This window comes from Stomoxys calcitrans, chromosome 3 (genome assembly GCF_963082655.1).
Source record: "Stomoxys calcitrans chromosome 3, idStoCalc2.1, whole genome shotgun sequence".
Lineage (NCBI taxonomy): Eukaryota > Metazoa > Arthropoda > Insecta > Diptera > Muscidae > Stomoxys > Stomoxys calcitrans.
Window position 1 is genome coordinate 116,292,376 of NC_081554.1, and position 20,404 is coordinate 116,312,779.

Here is a 20,404-nt window from a genome sequence, read left to right on the forward strand (position 1 = left end):
AAGTAATTCTTATCCGATTTGTCTGAAATTTTGCAAAACGGTTTCTAATCTCTATCGGTCCATAACTGTTTATAGACCCCATATAAACCGATCTCCTGATTGTACTTCTTGAGCCCCTGGAGGGCGCAATTCTTATCCATTTTGGGTGAAATTTTGCCTAATTTCTCCTCCACTTTCTAATAATCCGACCTTCCGATTGTAATCCCTAAGCTTGTAGAAGACGCCATTATTATTTGATTTGACCGAAATTTTGCACAGTGATTACTCCAACATCCGTGCCAAGTATAGTCTGAATTCGACTTTTCCTCTTAAGCATATACCGGAAGCAATTCCTAACCATATTTAAAAGAAAAAAGTAAAAACGCATTAAGTTCAGCCGTGCCAAAGTTTGGATACCCACCACCATATAAAGTTTAAAATTTCAAGGAAATCATCGGTCCATTTTTGGTTCGGAAATCGGGGGTCTTAGCACAACTCGGATTATAAATGCGGCATTTATGGGCTTCAGATCCTCAAGTGAGAGATCGGTCTATATGGTAGCTGTATCTAATTATGATCCGATTTTACTCTTTGAAGAACTTAACCTGCTTTAGCTCAATATCTCAATTTTTGAAGGCTGTAGCGTGATTACAACAGACGGACATACAGATGGACAGACACACAGACATGGTTAAATTATCTTAGAATCATGCGCAATCCAGAGTATATATGGGTATTTCAATGTGTTCTAAACGGAATGACTAAATGAATATACCTCCTTTCCTGTGGTGGTGGACATAAAATTTCATGGTGTTGATTGCTTGATCCTTTTTATATTCTGCCTATAAGAAGAACTTGACAAATGCGATGATCAATGGTGGATGGTATACAATATTCGGCCCAACCGCGCCTAACTCGTTTTCATTTGTTTTGACTAAGACGAAATTTTTTAAAATTGGTGAAAATCTGTTCTCGAATATGCTGATGATAACGATTTGACGAAAGTTAACTCTAAACTTATCTCGCGTTAATGTAATATTTGGAAATTTTTGTTTTAATTCACCAGAATATCAAATTCGTAAACCAAAAAATTTGTATTTTAAAGGGTTTTTTTTTTTTTTGTCGGAGCAGAGCGCTCCGGGTTCAAAAAATGTTGCTCCCGCTCCGGCAAAAATAGGTCTGCTCCGCTCCTCTCCGAATCCCTGATTAGAACCTAATAAGATTTTCTAAAGACTACAGCCTTAAAGGGCCATATCGGATAAAATATTTATATGGGAGCTATACCTTGTGTGATTCAATTTTAATGAAATTTTGCACACGTGTTGGGACGTCAAATAAAACATCTCGTGCTAAATTTTGTAAAGATCGAAACAATATTGTGGCTACTACAGCCTTAAAAGCCCATATCGGATTAAAGATATATATGGGAGCTATTTCCAAATCTGATCCGATTTTTATGAAATTTTGCAAACGTATTGAGACGTCAAATAAAGCATGCCATGCAAAATTTTGTAAAGTTCGAACCAAAATTGTAGCGACTACAGCCTTAAAAGGCAATATCGGATGAAAGATATATATGGGAGCTATATCTAAATCTGATCCGATTTTTATGAAATTTTGCATACGTTGGAACGACAAATAAATCATCTAGTGCTAAATTATTTAAAGACTATGGCCTGTACCACAGTGGTGGTTTAGGGTATAACAATATTGTGATAAATAAAAACAAGTAAGAGCGTGCTAAGTTGGGCCGGGCCGAATCTTATATACCCTCCACCATGGATCGCATTTGTCGAGTTCCATGCGCGGTATTTTTTTTAGGCAAACAAAAAACCTGATTTTGCTATTGGAGCTATATCAGGTTATAGTCCATTCGGATAAGAATTGCGCCTTATAGGGGCTCAAGAAGCAAAATCGGAAGATCGGTTTATATGGGAGCTGTATCAAGCAATAGATCGATTCAGACCATATTAGACACGAATGTTGAAGGTCATGAGAGAAGCCGTTGTTCAAAATTCCTGCCAAATCGGATGAGAATTGCGCCCTCTAGAGGCTCAAGAAATCAAGATGCCACATCGGTTTATATTGCAGCTATATCGGGTTAGCATAGTTGTTGGAAGTCATAACAAAACACATCATCGAAAATTTCAGCCAAATCGGATGAGAATTGCGCCCTCTAGAGGCTCAAGAAGTCAAGATCCAAGATCGGTTTATATGGCAGTTCGCCACGGCCGAACTTAGCACTTGTCTCTTTGGCAGAACTTTGACCTCTAAAGTCATGCAAAAAAGTTTTTGCACCGAACAATATTTGTAGTTTCTACAGCAAATTTTCTAAAACATGACGACCTTTGCCTAAAATGGGTATTTAAAATTTAATAATTTTAAAAAATGTTACTGACATTTTTTGCTTAGAATACAATTAGTTTAAATTTTCCTTTAGACAAAATCATTTTGGGGGGCTCGGGCCCGACGACCCCTCTGGCTACGTCTCTGCTGGCAGCTATATCGAAATCTGGACCGATCATTGCCAAATTGCAAAAAGATGTAGAGGGGCGTAACACAACTCACTGTCCCAAATTTCAGCAAAATCGGATAATACATGCAGCCTTTATGGGCCTACAATCGACGGATCGGTCTATACGGGTGCTATATCAATATATAGTCCGATATAGTCCATCTTCGAACTTAACCTGCCTATGGACAAAAAAGAATCTATTCAAATTTTAAGCTCAATAACTCTATTTTTGAAGACTGTAGCGTGATTTCAATAGACAGACGGACGGACATGGCTAGATGGTCTTAGATTTTGACGACGATCAAGAGTACATTTTCTTTATAGGGTCGAAAATATATATCCATTGGTGGTGGGTATAAAAATACCAGTAAATTAACAGAATAAATGTTTGTTTTTATACCCTCCACCATAAGATGGGGGGTATACTAATTTCGTCATTCTGATTGTAACTACTCGAAATATTCGTCTGAGACCCCATAAAGTATATATATTCTTGATCGTCGTGAAATTTTATGTCGATCTAGCCATCTCCGTCTGTCTGTCGAAAGCACGCTAACTTCCGAAGGAGTAAAGCTAGCCGCTTGAAATTTTGCACAAATACTTCTTATTAGTGTAGGTCGGTTGGTATTGTAAATGGGCCATATCGGTCCATGTTTTGATATAGCTGCCATATAAACCGATCTTGGGTCTTAACTTCTTGAGCCTCTAGAGTGCGCAATTCTTATCCGATTGGAATGAAATTTTGCACGACGTGTTTTGTTATGATATCCAACAACTGTGCCAAGTATGGTTCAAATCGGTTTATAACCTGATATAGCTGCCATATAAACCGATCTGGGGTCTTGACTTCTTGAGCCTCTAGAGTGCGCAATTCTTATCCGACTGGAATGAAATTTTGCACGACGTGTTTTGTTACGATATCCAACAACTGTGCCAAGTATGGTTCAAATCGGTCCATAACCTTATATAGCTGTCATATAAACCGATCTTGGGTCTTGACTTCTTGAGCCTCTAGAGGGCGCAATTCTTATCCAATTTGAATGAATTTTTGCACGAAGTATTTCGTTATGATATCCAACAACTGTGCCAAGTATGGTTCAAATCGGTTTATAACCTGATATAGCTGCCATATAAACCGATCTTGGGTCTTGACTTCTTGAGCCTCTAGAGAGCGCAATTCTTATCCGATTGGAATGAAATTTTGCACGACGTGTTTCGTTATTATATCCAACAACTGTGCCAAGTATGGTTCAAATCGGTCCATAACCTGATATAGCTGCCATATAAACCGATCTGTGGTCTTGACTTCTTGAGCCTCTAGAGTGCGCAATTCTTATCTGATTGGAATGAAATTTTGCACGACGTGTTTTGTTACGATATCCAACAACTGTGCCAAGTATGGTTCAAATCGGTCCATAACCTTATATAGCTGTCATATAAACCGATCTTGGGTCTTGACTTCTTGAGCCTCTAGAGGGCGCAATTCTTATCCAATTTGAATGAATTTTTGCACGAAGTATTTCGTTATGATATCCAACAACTGTGCCAAGTATGGTTCAAATCGGTTCATAACCTGATATAGCTGTCATATAAACAGATCTGGGGACTTGACTTCTTGAGCTTCTAGAGGGCGCAATTCCTATCCGATTTGGCTGAAATTTCGCAAGACGTTTTTTACTGTTACTTTCAACAACTGTGTCAAATAAAATACAAGTCGGTTCATAACCTGATATAGCTGCCATATAAACCGATCTGGGATCTTGACTTCTTGAGCCTATAGAGGTCGCAATTATTATCCGATTTGCCTGAAATTTTGTACGACGGATTCTTTCATGACCATCAACATACGTGTTTATTATGGTCTGAATCGGTCTATAGCCCGATACAGCTCCCATATAAATCGATCTCTTTATTTTACTTTTTGAGCTCACAAAGAGCGCAATTCTTATTCGAATTGGCTGACATTTTACACAGGTCTCCAGGTCTCGCTCTAATAGCAGAGCAAATCTTTTCTTATAACCTTTTTTTTTGCCTAAGAAGAGATGCCGGGAAAAGAACTCGACAAATGCGATCCATGGTGGAGGGTATATAAGATTCGGCCCAGCCGAACTTAGCACGCTTTTACTTGTTTTAATTATAATGCTTACCAGGACGAGTCTAGATCTAATGCTATGTGTTGTCTTCTTAGCAATAGTGATGATAACCACTTTCTGTAAAATCGCTGCAGTTGACGCATATTAATTTTTTCCTATAATTTTATTCTGAGTAGATAGAAAAACTTTATTTCCACAGAAACAAGAGATGAAATTCACTTTGTATAAAAATATTTTCACCATACATCATTTGCACTAAGAAAACGGTGATTATTTCATAATTGTTTACATTTTTTTGCAATGGTAAAAACTGATTTTTTTATTAAATTCGAATTATGAGTTTCATATCACATGTTTTCACTTTTTCGTTTTTGCTTATTAGCGTCCATGACTTTGTTCCAAAAATACGTTCATCACACTGAGCGAAGCTCGTGTGCGACACGGTATTCGGGTTGTTGTCTACGTAATTTTCAGCTGTTGCCTGTGCTGTTAGTGTATTAGTGCACTCACAAGGAAATTTTGTTCAACAGCTTCTCTCATGACCTTCAACATATGCGTCTAATATAGTCTGAATCGATCAATAGCTTGTTTATTATTACCTCAGATAGTTGCCACTAACAGCATTGTATGGAAGCGCCCCGTCTAGCAAACATACCAGCAAAAATTGTCGCTCGCATTTTGTTCACACACAGCGCAGGTAAACATGAAAATTGTCCCATAGATAGAAAAAAATTTTAAAGGCTGAATTTGCTTTTTCAATTCCTATTTGTAGCAGTCATAAACCTTTAAGGTTTCTGAGAGAATTTTATTTTGGGTTTCTAACATGGATCTATTATCCTATACAAAGTGAAGTCGCTAACGTGCTTGTATATTCTAAATTTTTAATCGGGTGATGATAGCACATCTGACAAACAATTTGTTTAAAACACACCTTTATAATTGCATTAAGTCTAAGCTTGTATTACTGAGAAGTTAATGGATTTAATCATCTCTGTTAAAAAATCTTTCAACCTAAGTTTAAAACTTATATTTGAATTAAATGTATACAATACTACTCAAATTGAACGAATATTTATTAAATTTTGAAGAATATAGGTTTGTAATATATGTGGAACTCAAAATAACAACCTGTTTACATTGGGTAAATAAAGACGTTGTTTGCTGTAGCAATATTTAACTTGTTGAAAAGAAACTTGGTTAAGTAAAATGACTTCCCAAACCCAAGTTTATGAACTATGTGCCACTAATTACAGATAAGTAAAACTTATCGTGCAATTTTTGCTTGTTTTAATCAAAATTTAACCAAATTAGATTAAAATTGGAAAACTAATTGGAATAAAGTTTTTAAACTTATTTGCTCACCATTTTCTGAGTGTATTTAGGTATAACTATGGGTATGGTAATGACACTTGTGATACCAACACAACAAGATATGCTCTTATATATGACAGGGTTGATTTCATAGATGAGTAGACAATAATTAAGTCTAATTTACAAAAGGATTTAAAGAAAATAAGAAATTTTAAAAATTAAATATTTTTAAAATTAATAAATTTTATAGTAGAATAAAATAATATTTAAAAAATAAAACAATTTAAATGATTAATATTATTGGGAAAAATTTAAAGAGCTCTTTTCTGAATGTTGTAAAGTTGCTTATACGTTGAATGTTCCAAGGAAGGTTGTTCCAGAAGACGTATTGTAGCAATGAAGAATTGGTTCTCCGTTTAATCTGGGTGGTATGGGCAGTTTATTCTGGGTGGTATAATTTTCAACCCTCTATTAGATCGTGCACATTTCAGAAGAGATATCCAGGTTTTTTGGTTTTGATCATTTTAGGAAGCAGAATCAGACTTCCAATATTAAGATAGTTTTTAAAGGATACATTAAAATCTTGAAGTGCATATTGTGAAATATTTTCATGGCAGACAATAAGTCTGCTATTATCTTCAAAATCACAGTTGTAGAAAACTTCGCAGCCATATAGGAGAGTGGCAATCAGATATGATTTTGCCAGCAACATGGATATATAGTGTGATTAGTCCAGGTTAAATTGCAGTTAAATGTTAAACCCAAGTTACAAGCAGCTTCAACACGTGGTATTGAAATGTTATTAAGGTGCACAACTCTATTATCCAGGACAGTTAGGTTACGTCTGTGAATTACGAGTAGTTTCAACTTTGATGGGTTTATGCATAGTTTATTATTTTTTGACCCAGTTACAAACTTATTTCAAATCATAGTTTATATCAGATACATATTTTTTTTGAATATCACTTATATTTGTACCAATATATAGCTGCAGATCACCAGCGTACATTTGTGTTTTACAGTTTGTTAGAACATCTGGAAGATCATTTATATAAATGGAGAATAGTAGAGGGCCAAGTATGGATCCTTGGGGAACGCCATTGGATAGTTGAAGAAGATTTGAGAATCGACGTACAGTTATTACCGCTTGTGCTCTTTGTGACGTATACGACAGCATAAGTTTACAGGCTGAATGAGAAAAATTAGACAGTTTCTGTTTTAATATTCGAACATGATAAAAAACGGTATCAAACGCTTTACTGTGGTCCAAAAGAAGCAAGAACCATCATCCATGTTTTGGCGAAGGTTTTCGCTAACATCTAGCAGAGCAGTGCAGCAGCTTTTTTTCTTCCGGTATCCAAATTGTTTGTCAGATAGTAAGTGATTCTCGGTCAGAAAAATACTAATTTGATCAGACATAATGCTTTCTAAAGATTTAGACAAGAAATATAGCATAGCTATTGGGCGGTACTCTTTATTTGCTTTAGGAATAGGTAAAATCTTTGCTATTTTCCACTTAGTAGGAAAATACGATTTAGTTTATATAGAGTTGAAAACCAACTGGACAAAATTCGGAAGACTACTCAGAAGAAGACTTGGGCAAGATAATTTAGGTTGTCCAAGCAAAGAAGACACGAAAATGTCAACAGGTTTACGACTGCACTAGTAAGGTCTTTATAAGATAGTTGTCCTCCTCGGGAAAGGAAATCAGCCCAAGAAAAACCCTGGATGACCGGGGAGATTCGCAATATTGGAAAAGAGGTCCGCAGGTTTTTAACAGAGCACGCCGTAAAAAAAGCGGAAGTTTATTGGGATGCGTATTACACACGGCTCAATGAATACAATAAGATAACCAAAGCGGCAAAACGTGCCACCTGGAAGCTTCTCTGCGAACAGGTCGATAGCGTTAATGACGCCGCCAAGATAATAAAGTTTCTCTCAAAAACCCATGTTCAAACTGAAACTTTAGTAGACGACATGAGAGTGAGAGTAGAGACACCGGAGGACATGTTGAGGCTTTTGATGAAAACCCATTTTTCACAGGATACGACGGGACTCACAGAGACACCGGAATCTTGGAATAATGATGTTGATCGAATGTTTATAATTACAGAATTTATGGTGAAGAAATCCTTGAGGAGCTTCAAACCATTTAAGTCACCCGGACCTGATGGAATATTTCCGGCGTTATTACAGAAGGAGGCAGACTATCTGACGCCCCACCTGACCAATATTTACACAACGCGTCTGGCACTTGCATATACTCCGAAACCCTGACAGGAGACAAGCGTGGTATTTATACCCAAGCCCGGCAAGGCAAGTTATGCGACACCAAAGGCCTACAGACCTATAAGCCTTAAATCCTTTCTACTCAAAACCATGGAACGTATTGTGGACACCATGGTAAAGAGTATGACATCCAGCGAACTGCTCAAATGTAATCTGCATGCATATGTCAAGGGAAAGTCGGTGGAGACTGCCCTGCACGAGATTGTGCATAAAATAGAAGAATCATTCGATGCCAAAACGTACCCACTGGTGGTATGCTTTGACATCGAGGGGGCTTTTAACAATGTGTGGACCGACATAATGATCCAAACCTTAGACCGGATAAATCATATGCTAAGGAAAAGGTGGATAAATGGCATAAAAAAGGGAGAAAGTGGCACAAGGCACGCCAGGGGGGCATTTTATCGCCACTCCCATGGGTGACCACCATAAATGACCTATTACAGATGCTGACCGAGAAGAGATTTGAACCCGCTTGCTACGCAGACGATGTTATAATACTTCTAAGGGGTAAGGGTTAAACCTAGGGGTCTCAATGTTAACACAGAGAAAACTGAAATATGCTTGTACACGTGGTTGGGCCAGTTTAACGCACCAAGTTTCCCCAATAAGACGATTTCGATATCTGACAAAGGCAAATACTTAGCTGTGATCTTGGACAGGAAACTGAATTGGAAGTGTCGCATTCAGGAGCGTACTGAGAAGTCTCACAGGTATTGGCCACTGTGTAGACGGGCCGTAGGCTCGAAATGGGGCCTGAATCCGAGGATAGTCCACAGGCACTACTGGAGCGTGTTTAGACCAATATTTACTTATGCCTCAGTAATTTGACTGCTTTGGAGAAAAAGTGATCCATACAACAGGTTCAAAAAACATGTTGTCTTGGCATAGACGGAGCGATTAGGACCACACTCACTTGGACACTGGAGACTATTCTAAATATCCCACCCATAGACATACAGATTAAGACCGAGGCAGCTACTACGGCAATGAGACTTAAGGCGATGGGAGAATGGACTGAGGATGGGAGCAGCTCATACCATGGCGGTATAATCGAAGCGACGATTGGAAATCTAGAAGGAAGGGAAGAGGTTTCCGATCGGCTGCTGCCAGCGGCTCAGTCTTGGATTGGCGGAACCCTAGTGTTGTCATCTGGAAGATCATGTTACACGGATGGATCAAAGCTAGAGGACAGGATGGGCCTGAGAACTGAGATCTGTTTTCGACTGCCAGACCATAATACGGTCCTGCAGGCGAGGATCCGGGCAATCACGGAATGCGTAAGTTGGTGTGGTGCTAACGGAGGACGTCGAGTGTAAAAATCTTTACCGACATTAAAATTGCTATAAGGGCAATTACAATCAGGACGGTAAGATCACGAACAGTCTTGGAATGTTAGAAGGAGGTTAACGCTTTTTCTCTGAGGATAGCAAAATCCGCATCGTTTGGGTGCCGGGCCATAGCGGAGTAAAGGGGAATGAAAGGGCAGACGATTTGGCGGTGAAGGACAGAGGACTGCCGTCAGTAAACTTGGTTAACCCGAAGCCTTTCGGGTCGATGCAGTCCATGTTAAAGTCGTTGGCGATGAGTGCGCATACAACCCTGTGGAACAGGCAGACTTAGATGGGGACACAATACCAGACATGAACAAACTTAGGGGCGTGGCGTGGAAATCAATTAAGGATTTTGTAAGTAGCACGGAATTCGTAACTTAGATTTTCTTTTTCTAGTTTACAATTTCTACAGTGATTTCTTTCAAGACTGCCAACTGACTTTGTTAAATTTGGTTTTATTCGGTCTGTGCATTGATATTGTTTCTATATAAATCTATCTTCAGATTTTTACTTCTCATTTTCGTATGAAAGATAGGTGATGGGAAATTAACGATAGTATCGATATTAGCGATATTTATTATAAGAAATATCGAATACTGCGTTTATCGATAATTTGCCAGTTCTAATGGAAATACACCCTAATCAGTAGAACAGGACGCCTGGGTTTAAATTTGGCGAGAACATTTACAACATTTAGATTTTCTGAAACTACATTAATTTGAGTAAGTGTACCATGTTGCAAATGCGTCATCCAGATCCTATTTGAATTATGAATATTCATACGGCTATACTCTGATAATATTTGTAGGTTTATATCTTTCACATTGAGTTGTCTTTTAGGTTATACGATTTTTTTGCGCAATTGAATTCGGAGTGCAGCTTTTTCAATCACAGTTTCTCAGAGAGTCCCTGGCAGAGGTTCTACATCATTTCAGCTATTTCGCAACATTTTGTAGGCTACTCCCATAGTTTATTAACCATTTTAATCTTTCTTTTGTCGACTTTCAGGTACGAGGTCGCTCAGATAGAGCCGTAACTCCCACAATTGTAATCGAATCTAGTCAAGATGATACGCCAAATGAATTATGCATAAGAGAAGATACGGATATCGCAAATCTTACGGCAGAAATAGAAAGTTTTGTTAAAAACACAAGCAACGATGATATTGAAACGTCTATGGTGATAGTTGAAAAAAAAGTTCCAAAGTCAACTGGAACGGAAACAACAATGGAACCGAGTGCTAAAGAAGCTCTAAAAACAACAACAACTTCTGCTAGTAAAACCGCCGATGATGCAAAGGGTGCAATTAACAGTGAACGGGAAGAAATTACCCCACCAAAGGAAAACTCAAGACAAGAGCCTTTATCATCCGATCCATTAAAGGAGGCAACACATATCGAGATCGAAACTACAACTTCGTCAAAAAAATCAACGCTTACGTCACCCACTTCCGATCGGGAACAAAAACGCCATGAAAATGTTAAAGAAATTGTACAAGTGAACACGGAAACAGTTGCTAATTCTAGCCACGACAAACCAAAGATTACCGAAACAATGACAGTAACAAAGGTAACAAAAACTTCGAAAGCTTCAGAATCAAAGGCACCAGTAAATGACCAGACATCCACTTCCACAAAGGGTGTTAAGGAAATTATATCTAACGGAGCAATACCAAAGAGATCCAATGCCAATCAATTATCCGCTCAGAAGGCAGGCATGGATAACGTTGAGCTCAGTATCGAAGAGAATAGAAGCCAACAACAGAACATTTCCTCATCAGTGAATTGTGGCCCGAAACAGGAAAAAGAAGTGGGTCATGTTGAATGCATTCATGTGCACGTGGAAAGTCCCAGACCAACAGCACGTGAAAATCATGTCAATAAAGTTTCAAGTTTTAAAAATGAACCCATTGCTGAAGTCATAACTACGAAGACTCCATTTATACTTACAAGCCCTCCTAGGCAGAGGAAAGTGGTACAAGAAAATAATCAGACTAAAGAAACCGCGAAATTGTTGCAAAGTCCCAAATCAATGGTCACCCATGAGTTGCAGATACAAGAGGAGCGGGTGAAACCCAAACCGGAAGTAATGGAAAAACCTACGCTTTCCCCAAAACCCATTGTGGAGAGAAAGAACAACGAACACTTGTTTGCGGAGATACACAAGCCCACAAGAAATAAGATTTCACACTCCTCAACAAGCAGTGTTCATGCAAGGCGGACATCTCGCGATGAGATTGTGATTCCACCAACAGTACCTCGCCAACAATTAGAGGAGCCACCAGCCTCATCGGTATCGAACTCAACGAACGTAGACCAAGCAGCAGCAGTGGATCCAAAGAAATCAGAGTCATTAACAACGAATCTGAAAATCGAGGAGTCCTTAGAGGCGTCAGCTAATGGACATGTGAACAACACTCCTGAGTTTATCCCGCACTTGTCTCCCGAACCACAAGTCTCTTCATCTGTACCACACAGCACTGTGGACATTGATGGAAACAGTGCAAATGCCCATTTCGATCCGTTGTATCGTCCGCAGACACATATGGAGTGGAAGCGCTCTACTTTGGCGCCTTTAGAAACGAATATACCACCCGAAAAGCGAAAGTCAGTCAAAGACATCATAGAGTCAATCAATCGCAGTCAACGTCTACTGCATGCTGCGGCCAATAAGGACTTTACCATTGTGCCAGCCTTGCCTTCTCCAAGTGGTGAGAATGGCGATGAAAATCAAAGAATATTGGAGGAAAGTCAGAGGGAAATCAGACGAATGGTCTACCAAATTGACCATTTAGAGGATAACTGTAGCGGATCAGAAGCCGTCTCAAATGGAGCGATGGCATTGTCTGCATCCCCACCTCCGAGCTATAGTGAATGTGTTGGCGCCCAAAAACCAGACAACAGTGAAATCTTCCAAAAATGCAAAGTCCAAAAGGACGTATACGACTATCGGGAGTCATCACCCATTTCATCGAATTTGGATTGGAATCCTGTGCCAAAACCCAAGCGTACTAAACCCCAGTACGAGTAACTCGAACCCAACACAACAACGAAACGACACGAATCGCTTTGGGTCGCATAACTTAAGAAAACTCGTTCAGTCTCAAAAAATCACTAAATGCTTTTTTGTTTTCGATCCAAAAGATTTCATATTTTTTTTTTTCTAGATTTTAAAAATAAATATATACCAAATATGCAATGTTTTTTGTACGTGTTCGTGTGTTCGAAAACAACGCACTTGAACACATCATTAGCAATTAACAGTCGGGATTTAAATGCAATATATTCAAATATCTGTATCTATACCCTTATTCAATGTGATCCTTTACTAATGATAAATCAATAAATAAATAAATAGCGTGCTTCAGCATAAACATAAAGACATATGTACATATACATTTACTTTTCAAATCGTATACACCATCGTGCAAGGATTTCAAACGTTATGTTCTTTCACGACATTAGGTAATGAATAAAACTGACGGCAAGAAAATTGAAATTCAAATGTCTGGGCCCCAAACGCACCTATGAACCGATCATGGCAGTGTAGAAGTACGAATCTGAAATTAAAATTTCGGTCCAATTATCTGGGGGGCCGCCCTATCCCCATGCCCACAATACTGTGGAACACAAAACGAAATACCAGGAAAAACTCTAAAGTTTGTGAAAGGTGTGACAAAAAGAGAAAAGATACCTGTATCGGCATTTTGAAGGTTTACATTGTGAAGTAACCTAACAAAAAAGGGGGATATCCCTCTTTTTGGAAAATATTCGGCTTACGATTACGCGTAATACCTTTACTTTAGCTGTCTTCGGCAATATTACTGACAATAATAGGAGGAATATTTTTTGTAAAACATATCAACCTTAAAGCGACTCACAATTTTTAAAAATGGCGTTTAAACTCCTTCAAAATGAGTTTGTAGCTGTTCATAATATTTTACAAATAGAAAATATGTACAACTTTTAGAAAACTGCACAACTTTTTTCCAGATTTCGAAAAAGTTGCATTTTATTCCACAGTGTTTTGAGAATCTAATGAAAAGTATTTAGGAGTAGCGAACGAATTTTACATATAAAGTTTTGTCCCAATAACTGGGAGGCCATCCCAATGAAACGACGTATTGACACATCGGGACAACATATGACTTTAAACAAATGTTTCTGGAAGAAGGGAAAACAATGCACATTATACGGCGCCCCAAAGATTTCACTCAAATGGTATGACACTATGGCGTGGACAGAGGAAACAGGTGGCAAAAACCAAAATTTTCATGTGCGCCTACATTTTAGTATCTGATTCCAAATTTTAGTATCTCATTCCAAATTTTACATAAATTTGTCTGAACGATATAAACATTTCCGCTCCTAAATATTGTCAGATTTGTAATCTTTTTCCAAGATCAGTCTAAATAACCGTTCGGGTGGATTTTGGGAGTTGGATAGCATATCCCAGATATTATGGATTAGGTTTCAGATTTAAAAAAGTTTCAAAAAACTGGATCCGGAAAGTGCCTGTAAAGAAATATCACCAAAAAACTCCCTTTCGTCTTTCAAAGAAATAAAGCACAGAAAATAATCTTTCCTCAAAAAACAAAAAGGTTTCAAATTTTATTTGGCTGTAAAAAGGGTTACAAGCTTGAATACTTAAGTGTTGTCTGCTCGATGGTCGAAAAAGAAGAGATCGACTTCACACAAAATTCTAGCTAAGGGACTTCAAAAGAAATTACTTTCAAGTATATAAAATTATTATTTACAAAATACCTAAATAGCTTAAAGTGTTATATTTATAAGTACATAGCAAAATTTGTTTCTACATATCGATCATATGAATAAATAGTTTCGCTAGAAGCAACGAACGCCCACCAAAGTAGCAAAACCGGTGGTGGAAGGGAGAGACTATCTGATTTGCATTCTAATCTGCTTACTGGTAACTCTTAACTCCCAAAGGGCTTGGCATGATGTATTATACTAAAACACCCGATCGTTAATGACAAAGGGGGAAGGTGCGACGCACAAGCTGCCAGGGATTCAGGTAAGATTTAATCGGTAAAGGGGGAATCGTTATCACCGAAGCAGATTAGCACGCACAAAGATCAAACTGCGTATACTGATGAGTATTTGAATAAATACGCACAAATAATAATTAATTACGATAAAAACATAAGTATTTCAAATTACTGAATATTAAACTGCATACATGATTATGGCTATAATAATAATAATAACGTGGTGAGGTGTGTTTTTTTATGATGACGGTTTGGTGGTGAATGGGGTGAAACGTTAATGTAATGTTGGGTTGGGAAAATATATGATTTTGCCAACATTCTCCCCCCTGAAGGACGAATGTTCTTATGTGCAGATAATAGTTGGTAGACGGCCTATCGTTGGGAGAATATTTAGTCGAGGAAATACCTCCGCTATGCTCCGACTCATAGCGTTTGAGGGTAGGCTCCGTCCTTGAAGGGTAGGTATACACACAAGTGGTCCATTCTGGTGAGGGGGTAGTAGTTAGGCAGTTGATTTAATATTTGTGTCGACAAGCGATGTTGCATTTTCTGGAAGTAAACAAATTTTTGAAATTGGTCTTTTTACAAGTTTGTTTTTAATAAGAACTGATACCACCCGTGTACGTCCATCAGGTCCAGGATGTGTTTCCTCGATGCGGCCAAGTAGCCATTGACCTGGTCCACACCGTTCGTCTACAACCAGCACCAAATCGCCAATAGTAGGTTCAGATCTGCTTTTGAGCCATTTCGGTCGCGCTTGAAGACGATTAACATATTCATTTCGCCATCTTTTCCAAAAATGTTGTTTCATTTTTTCCACACATTTCCAGCGAGAAAGTAAATTGATGTTGGTTTCCAACAGAGATTCTTCTGGTATGCAAATCGTTGGCTCACCAACAAGAAAGTGCGCAGGAGTAAGTGCTTCAAAATTCGAAGGGTCGGAAGATAAAGGACATAAAGGACGAGAGTTCAAACAACCTTCTATTTGACATAGTAGTGTTGTGAGCTCTTCGAATGTCAGATTGCGCTCGCCTATAATCCTTTTCAAATGGTATTTCACGGATTTCACACCTGCTTCCCAAAGACCACCAAAATTTGGGGAGGCAGGTGGAATGAAGTGCCAAGTGGTACAGTTCTGACTTAAAGCCTGAAGAACCTCCTCGGGCAGTGATTTCTGAGATTTTTCAAAAAGTACTTGGAGTTCTTTTGAGGCACCAACAAAATTCGTGCCGCAGTCTGAGTAGAGATCGGTACAAGCACCGCGCCGCGACACAAATCGTCTAAACGCAGAAAGAAAAGCATTTGTCGTCAGGCTGGTAACTGCTTCTAGATGTATGGCTTTGGTAACCATACACACAAAAAGACATATGTACCCCTTTGAGGTGACAGTAGACCTCAAGTTCGAAGTCTTAATAGTTATGGGACCGGCATAGTCGACGCCACTATGCTTAAATGGACGAGTGATCATCAAGCGAGCTTGTGGCAAATTACCCATTATCTGCTGCGACGTTTTCGCAGCAAAACGGAAACATTTCAAACACCTGTTTATAACACGTTTGGCCAATTGGTTTCCTGAGATTATCCAGTACCTTCTGTTCACATAGGACATGGTCAAAGTAACACCACCATGTAATGTCCTTTCATGTGCGTCTGAAATGATAAGCACTGATAATGGATTTGACTTTGCCAAAACTAGGGGATGCTTCACATCATAGGGGAAATTCGAATTCTGGAGGCGTCCACCAACTCGAATTATTCCAGTTTCGTCAAGAAATGGCATAAGTTTCAAAATAGGACTCTGTGCGATCACCTTTCGTGCAGAGAGCCTTGACAGCTCCTCAGGGAAATCAATTTCCTGAGTTATTCTTACAAAGATCATCAAAGTCTTGTTAACATCCCCAATTGATAAGGGACCAGTAATCCTCTCATCGGGATGCTTACAATTGTGACAGAACCGAAAACATAATGAAGTGATGCGTAGCAAAGTGTGTAATTTGGAGAATTTTGAAAGCAATTCAGGATATGCTTTCTCAGTGGCAACATTCGTTGTAATCTTGACGGCTCTCTCCTCCTTCGATGTACACAAATTCGGTAAAGATTCAGGCCAAGAGGATTGTGGTCCGTAAAGAAAATGAGGCCCAAACCACCAAGTCCGGTTCCCTATTAACTCCTCTGCCTGAATTCCCCTAGATGCACAGTCTGCCGGATTCAAAGCCGAAGGAACGTATCTCCACTGAATTGGATTGCTGCATCGTTGTATGTCTGCCACGCGGTTAGCCACGTAGACAGTCCAATTGGAGGGAGACTTGTGAATCCAACTTAATACAGTGGAGCTGTCACTCCAATAAAAAACATTCCGTACACCAAGGTCAGCGAGGGATTCCTGAACCTTTCGTGCCAGTTTCACTCCAAGTGCAGCAGCGCAAAGCTCCAATCTTGGAATTGAAACGGTCTTAATGGGTGATACTTTTGATTTGGCCTGCAAAAGGTGAACAAAAGTATCGTTAGCCGTAACAATACGCACGTAAACCACTGCGGCGTAAGCAACACTAGAGGCATCGCAGAAACAATGTAATTCAGATTCAGAGTTCTGATTCCATTGAATCCACCTGGGAATCGCCAAATTAGCCAACTTCGGCAATGAAGCCCTGTGCCGAAACCACAGGTCCTCAATTTCCCTTGGGACATTATCATCCCAGTCAACCCCATGTTCCCACAGTTGCTTGAAAAGGGATTTGGCCACCACAGTAATCGGAGTAAGCCACCCCAATGGATCATAAAGCCTGGCGGACTCCGAGAGAATCCTGCGCTTGGATGCAATCGGATCCTTGTCAAGATTGACCTCAAAAAAGAAAGAGTCAGTGGCCGTGTTCCACTGTATGCCCAATGTCCTAACGACGTTATCACGGTCAAAGTTCAGATTCACAGAAGTCCCCCTGTGTTCTTCTGGTATAACCGCAAGCAACTCTTTAGAGTTCGTCACCCACTTTCTCAAATTGCAGCCACCCTCATCCAATAAGGTGCATAAATCCTTGTAAAGTGGTTTCACGTTGTCTATACTATCAGAACCGGAAATAACGTCATCCACGTATGAGTCCTGCAGTAGAACCCTAGCGGCCACAGGATACCTGTCCCTGTAATCGTGCGCCAACCTCTGCAAAACACGAATGGCAAGATATGGAGCAGATGCCGTACCATACGTCACTGTGTTCAATTCATAAATCGAAATTTCATCAAATGGGCTAAAACGCCACAAAATCTGCTGAAATTTCCGGTGCCCTGGACAAACATCTATCTGCCGGAACATTTTCTCAATGTCCGCGCTAAAGGCAATCCTATGACGTCTCCATCTGGTAAGGATACCAGGCAAATCATTCTGGAGAGCAGGCCCAGGGGAAAGCTCGTCGTTCAACGACTTACTTTCACGTGAATGGCTACTGCCATCAAAAACAACGCGTAGCTTCGTCGTGGTACTACTCTCCTTAAGAACACCATGGTGCGGTAAGAAGTAGGAATCTTGACGAACATCACTAGGATAAACGCCAATCTTCGACATGTGGCCCAAATTCTCATATTCCTTGAGAAATTTGGTGTAGCTTTCGCAAAATAATGGTTTCCTGGAAAATGATATTTCCAGTTGTTTCAAACGTCGAAGTGCATTGAGCACATTGTTCTGAAGAGTAGGACTGGAGCCGTCCTTCAGTATAGACCGAAAGGGCAATTTCACCACGTATCGACCAGATACTGTGCGAGTTGTGGTAGCTTCAAAAAACTCCTCACATGCCTCCTCCTCCTCAGTAAACTTCCTTTTGGGGAGGACCTCCTCCTGTTCCCAGAAGGATCTCAAAATATGGTCCAAGTGTACATTATGAATGTGTATCTGGTGTGAAGACACGGAATTGCTGGGTCCTGAAAACACCCAACCAAAATGAGTGTTCTGAAAGAACAAATCATTATGTACAAAAGACTCCGTTGGAATCTTAATTTTCGAACAAATGTCCGATCCTAGAATTATATCTATGGAATCGGATCTGTAAAAAAAGGGGTCAGCCAAGCTCTCCAATTCGATATTCGGAAGGGAAATATATCTAGAGGACAAGTCTGGAGTGTAAGACGACAAGCTTGAAAGAACAAGGGCAGAACAGGACAGAACTAGCTCTTCTTTAAGTGTGTACAAATCAAGTTGTACAGAAAATTTCGACATGTTCTCGCTACCATTTCCAATACCAACGACTTTGCAATGCGACCTTACCTTCTCAAGACCTATAAGTTGAACTGTGGACTCCGAAATCAAACTACCTTGAGATCCAGGGTCTAGTAGCGCCCTCAACGTAAATTTGCCACGATTTGTCACAACCCTAAGCCTTATCGTGTAAAGTAAAACAGAGTGAAACGCCTGAGCACTATGCGAAGCCATCTGGGTAGGTGCATTACCTGAACAACCAGTAGGACCAGCCCTGGTTAGAGGACCGTCCGAATGCAGCACCGTATGGTGTAGCTGCTTGCATGTGATACAACGGAAAGGAGATTTGCAATTGTTGTGGTCATGCCCGACCACAAAACAATTTTGGCAAGCGTTCTTCTTTGAGAGAAAATTAACCTTATCGCTCAAGGGCAATGCTAAAAATTTAAAACACTTTGCGAGACTGTGAGGTTTCTCGCAGAATGCGCAAAGAATAGGTTTTGGTTTGGAAAACTGTCCAGAATTGCACGAAGCCTTCCGCACCTGCGCATTAGATTTCGAATTATTATTACTTTTATTTCTACCCTTAGTGGGATATTGTTTATCAGATGGGAACTCATCGGTCATAGACTCCAGCGTTCGGAAAGTTCTTTCCAAGAAAGAGAAGAGTTCGGAAATGAGGGGGATTTCGGTAGAGGATTTCAAAGACTGTTCCCAATCCCTGCGGGATTGAAGATCCAGTTTCTGCACGAGCAAATGGATAAGAAGAGGATCCCACGTGCTGGCATCTATATTCAAATTTTGTAAAGAGGACAAACACTCTTGAGCAGAATCAAGAAGTGTCTTAATGGACTGAAATCCACCATCTGATTTCGGTATATTAAACAACCTAGAAATCAAGTTTCCCACAAGCATACGCCTATTATGGTATCTTGATTCTAATATCTTCCACGCCGAGTCATAATTTGCCTCTGTGGCTGAAATATTCTTTATCAGATTTGCCGCCTCGCCACCAAGGGTACTACGCAAATAATAAAACTTCTGTATCTTATTGAGGGATTCGTTTTGGTGAACAAGGGAAAAATATATGTCCCGAAATGGGATCCATTCCATATATTCCCCTGTGAATCTAGGCAGCGTGATCTTGGGAAGTTTAGAGTCTGATCCTATCGTCATATCAGAGCGACCGTGATGAGTCACAAATGTGCCAGACATAGGAGACTGCATAACATTATGACCCGCATTAGAGTCGATAATTTTACCCTTAAAAGAGAGATACCTCTCAGAAAAATCAAAATACACGTCATCACTGATATATGGAACGTCATTAGAATTCAAAGATGTGTCGTGAACAAGCCTCACTATCGTATCATGCTGTGCCTCGAATCGATTAAAAATATCATCAACCCTTTGGCCCAATGCATCTACATAACCATGAGTTTTCTCGGCAGGATTTTTGGCATCGAAACGACTTTCATATTTAATCAATAAATCTAACAAGTCGCGTTGCTCCTTTATAAAAGTGGCCAGTTCACTCATGGTTAATTCGCGCACAAACGTTCACTAAAAGGGCTTTCCAAGCACCAAATCAAAGCAAATGAATAAAGCGAAACAAAAAAAAAAAAGAAAAACACTTCCACCAAGATTAACGCAGTTATAGAAATTCCAATTTAAATCCAATATCAAAATACG

At 39.5% G+C, this 20,404-nt stretch overlaps 2 protein-coding genes across 5 annotated transcripts in view; one reads left to right on the plus strand and one right to left on the minus strand.

Moving 5' to 3' along the window:
- The window catches only part of LOC106083286 (muscle M-line assembly protein unc-89), a 106,183-nt gene extending 93,283 nt beyond the window's left edge, over positions 1-12,900 (plus strand). For all 4 annotated transcript variants that reach the window (XM_013246214.2, XM_059364581.1, XM_059364583.1 and 1 more), the window contains one exon: positions 10,530-12,900. In XM_013246214.2, coding sequence (XP_013101668.2) covers positions 10,530-12,551 — 2,022 coding nt within the window. In that variant the 3' untranslated portion in view covers positions 12,552-12,900. The remainder of the gene's footprint in view (positions 1-10,529) is intronic.
- Positions 12,901-15,031: 2,131 nt separating this feature from the next.
- Positions 15,032-20,251, minus strand: LOC131996096 (uncharacterized). Its single transcript, XM_059365546.1, has 4 exons — positions 20,075-20,251; positions 19,297-19,456; positions 15,154-18,438; positions 15,032-15,078 (listed from the first exon to the last, which is right to left on the minus strand). Exons 1-4 carry the CDS (start codon positions 20,249-20,251, stop codon positions 15,032-15,034), a joined length of 3,669 nt encoding a protein of 1,222 aa, XP_059221529.1.
- Positions 20,252-20,404: the final 153 nt, after the last annotated feature.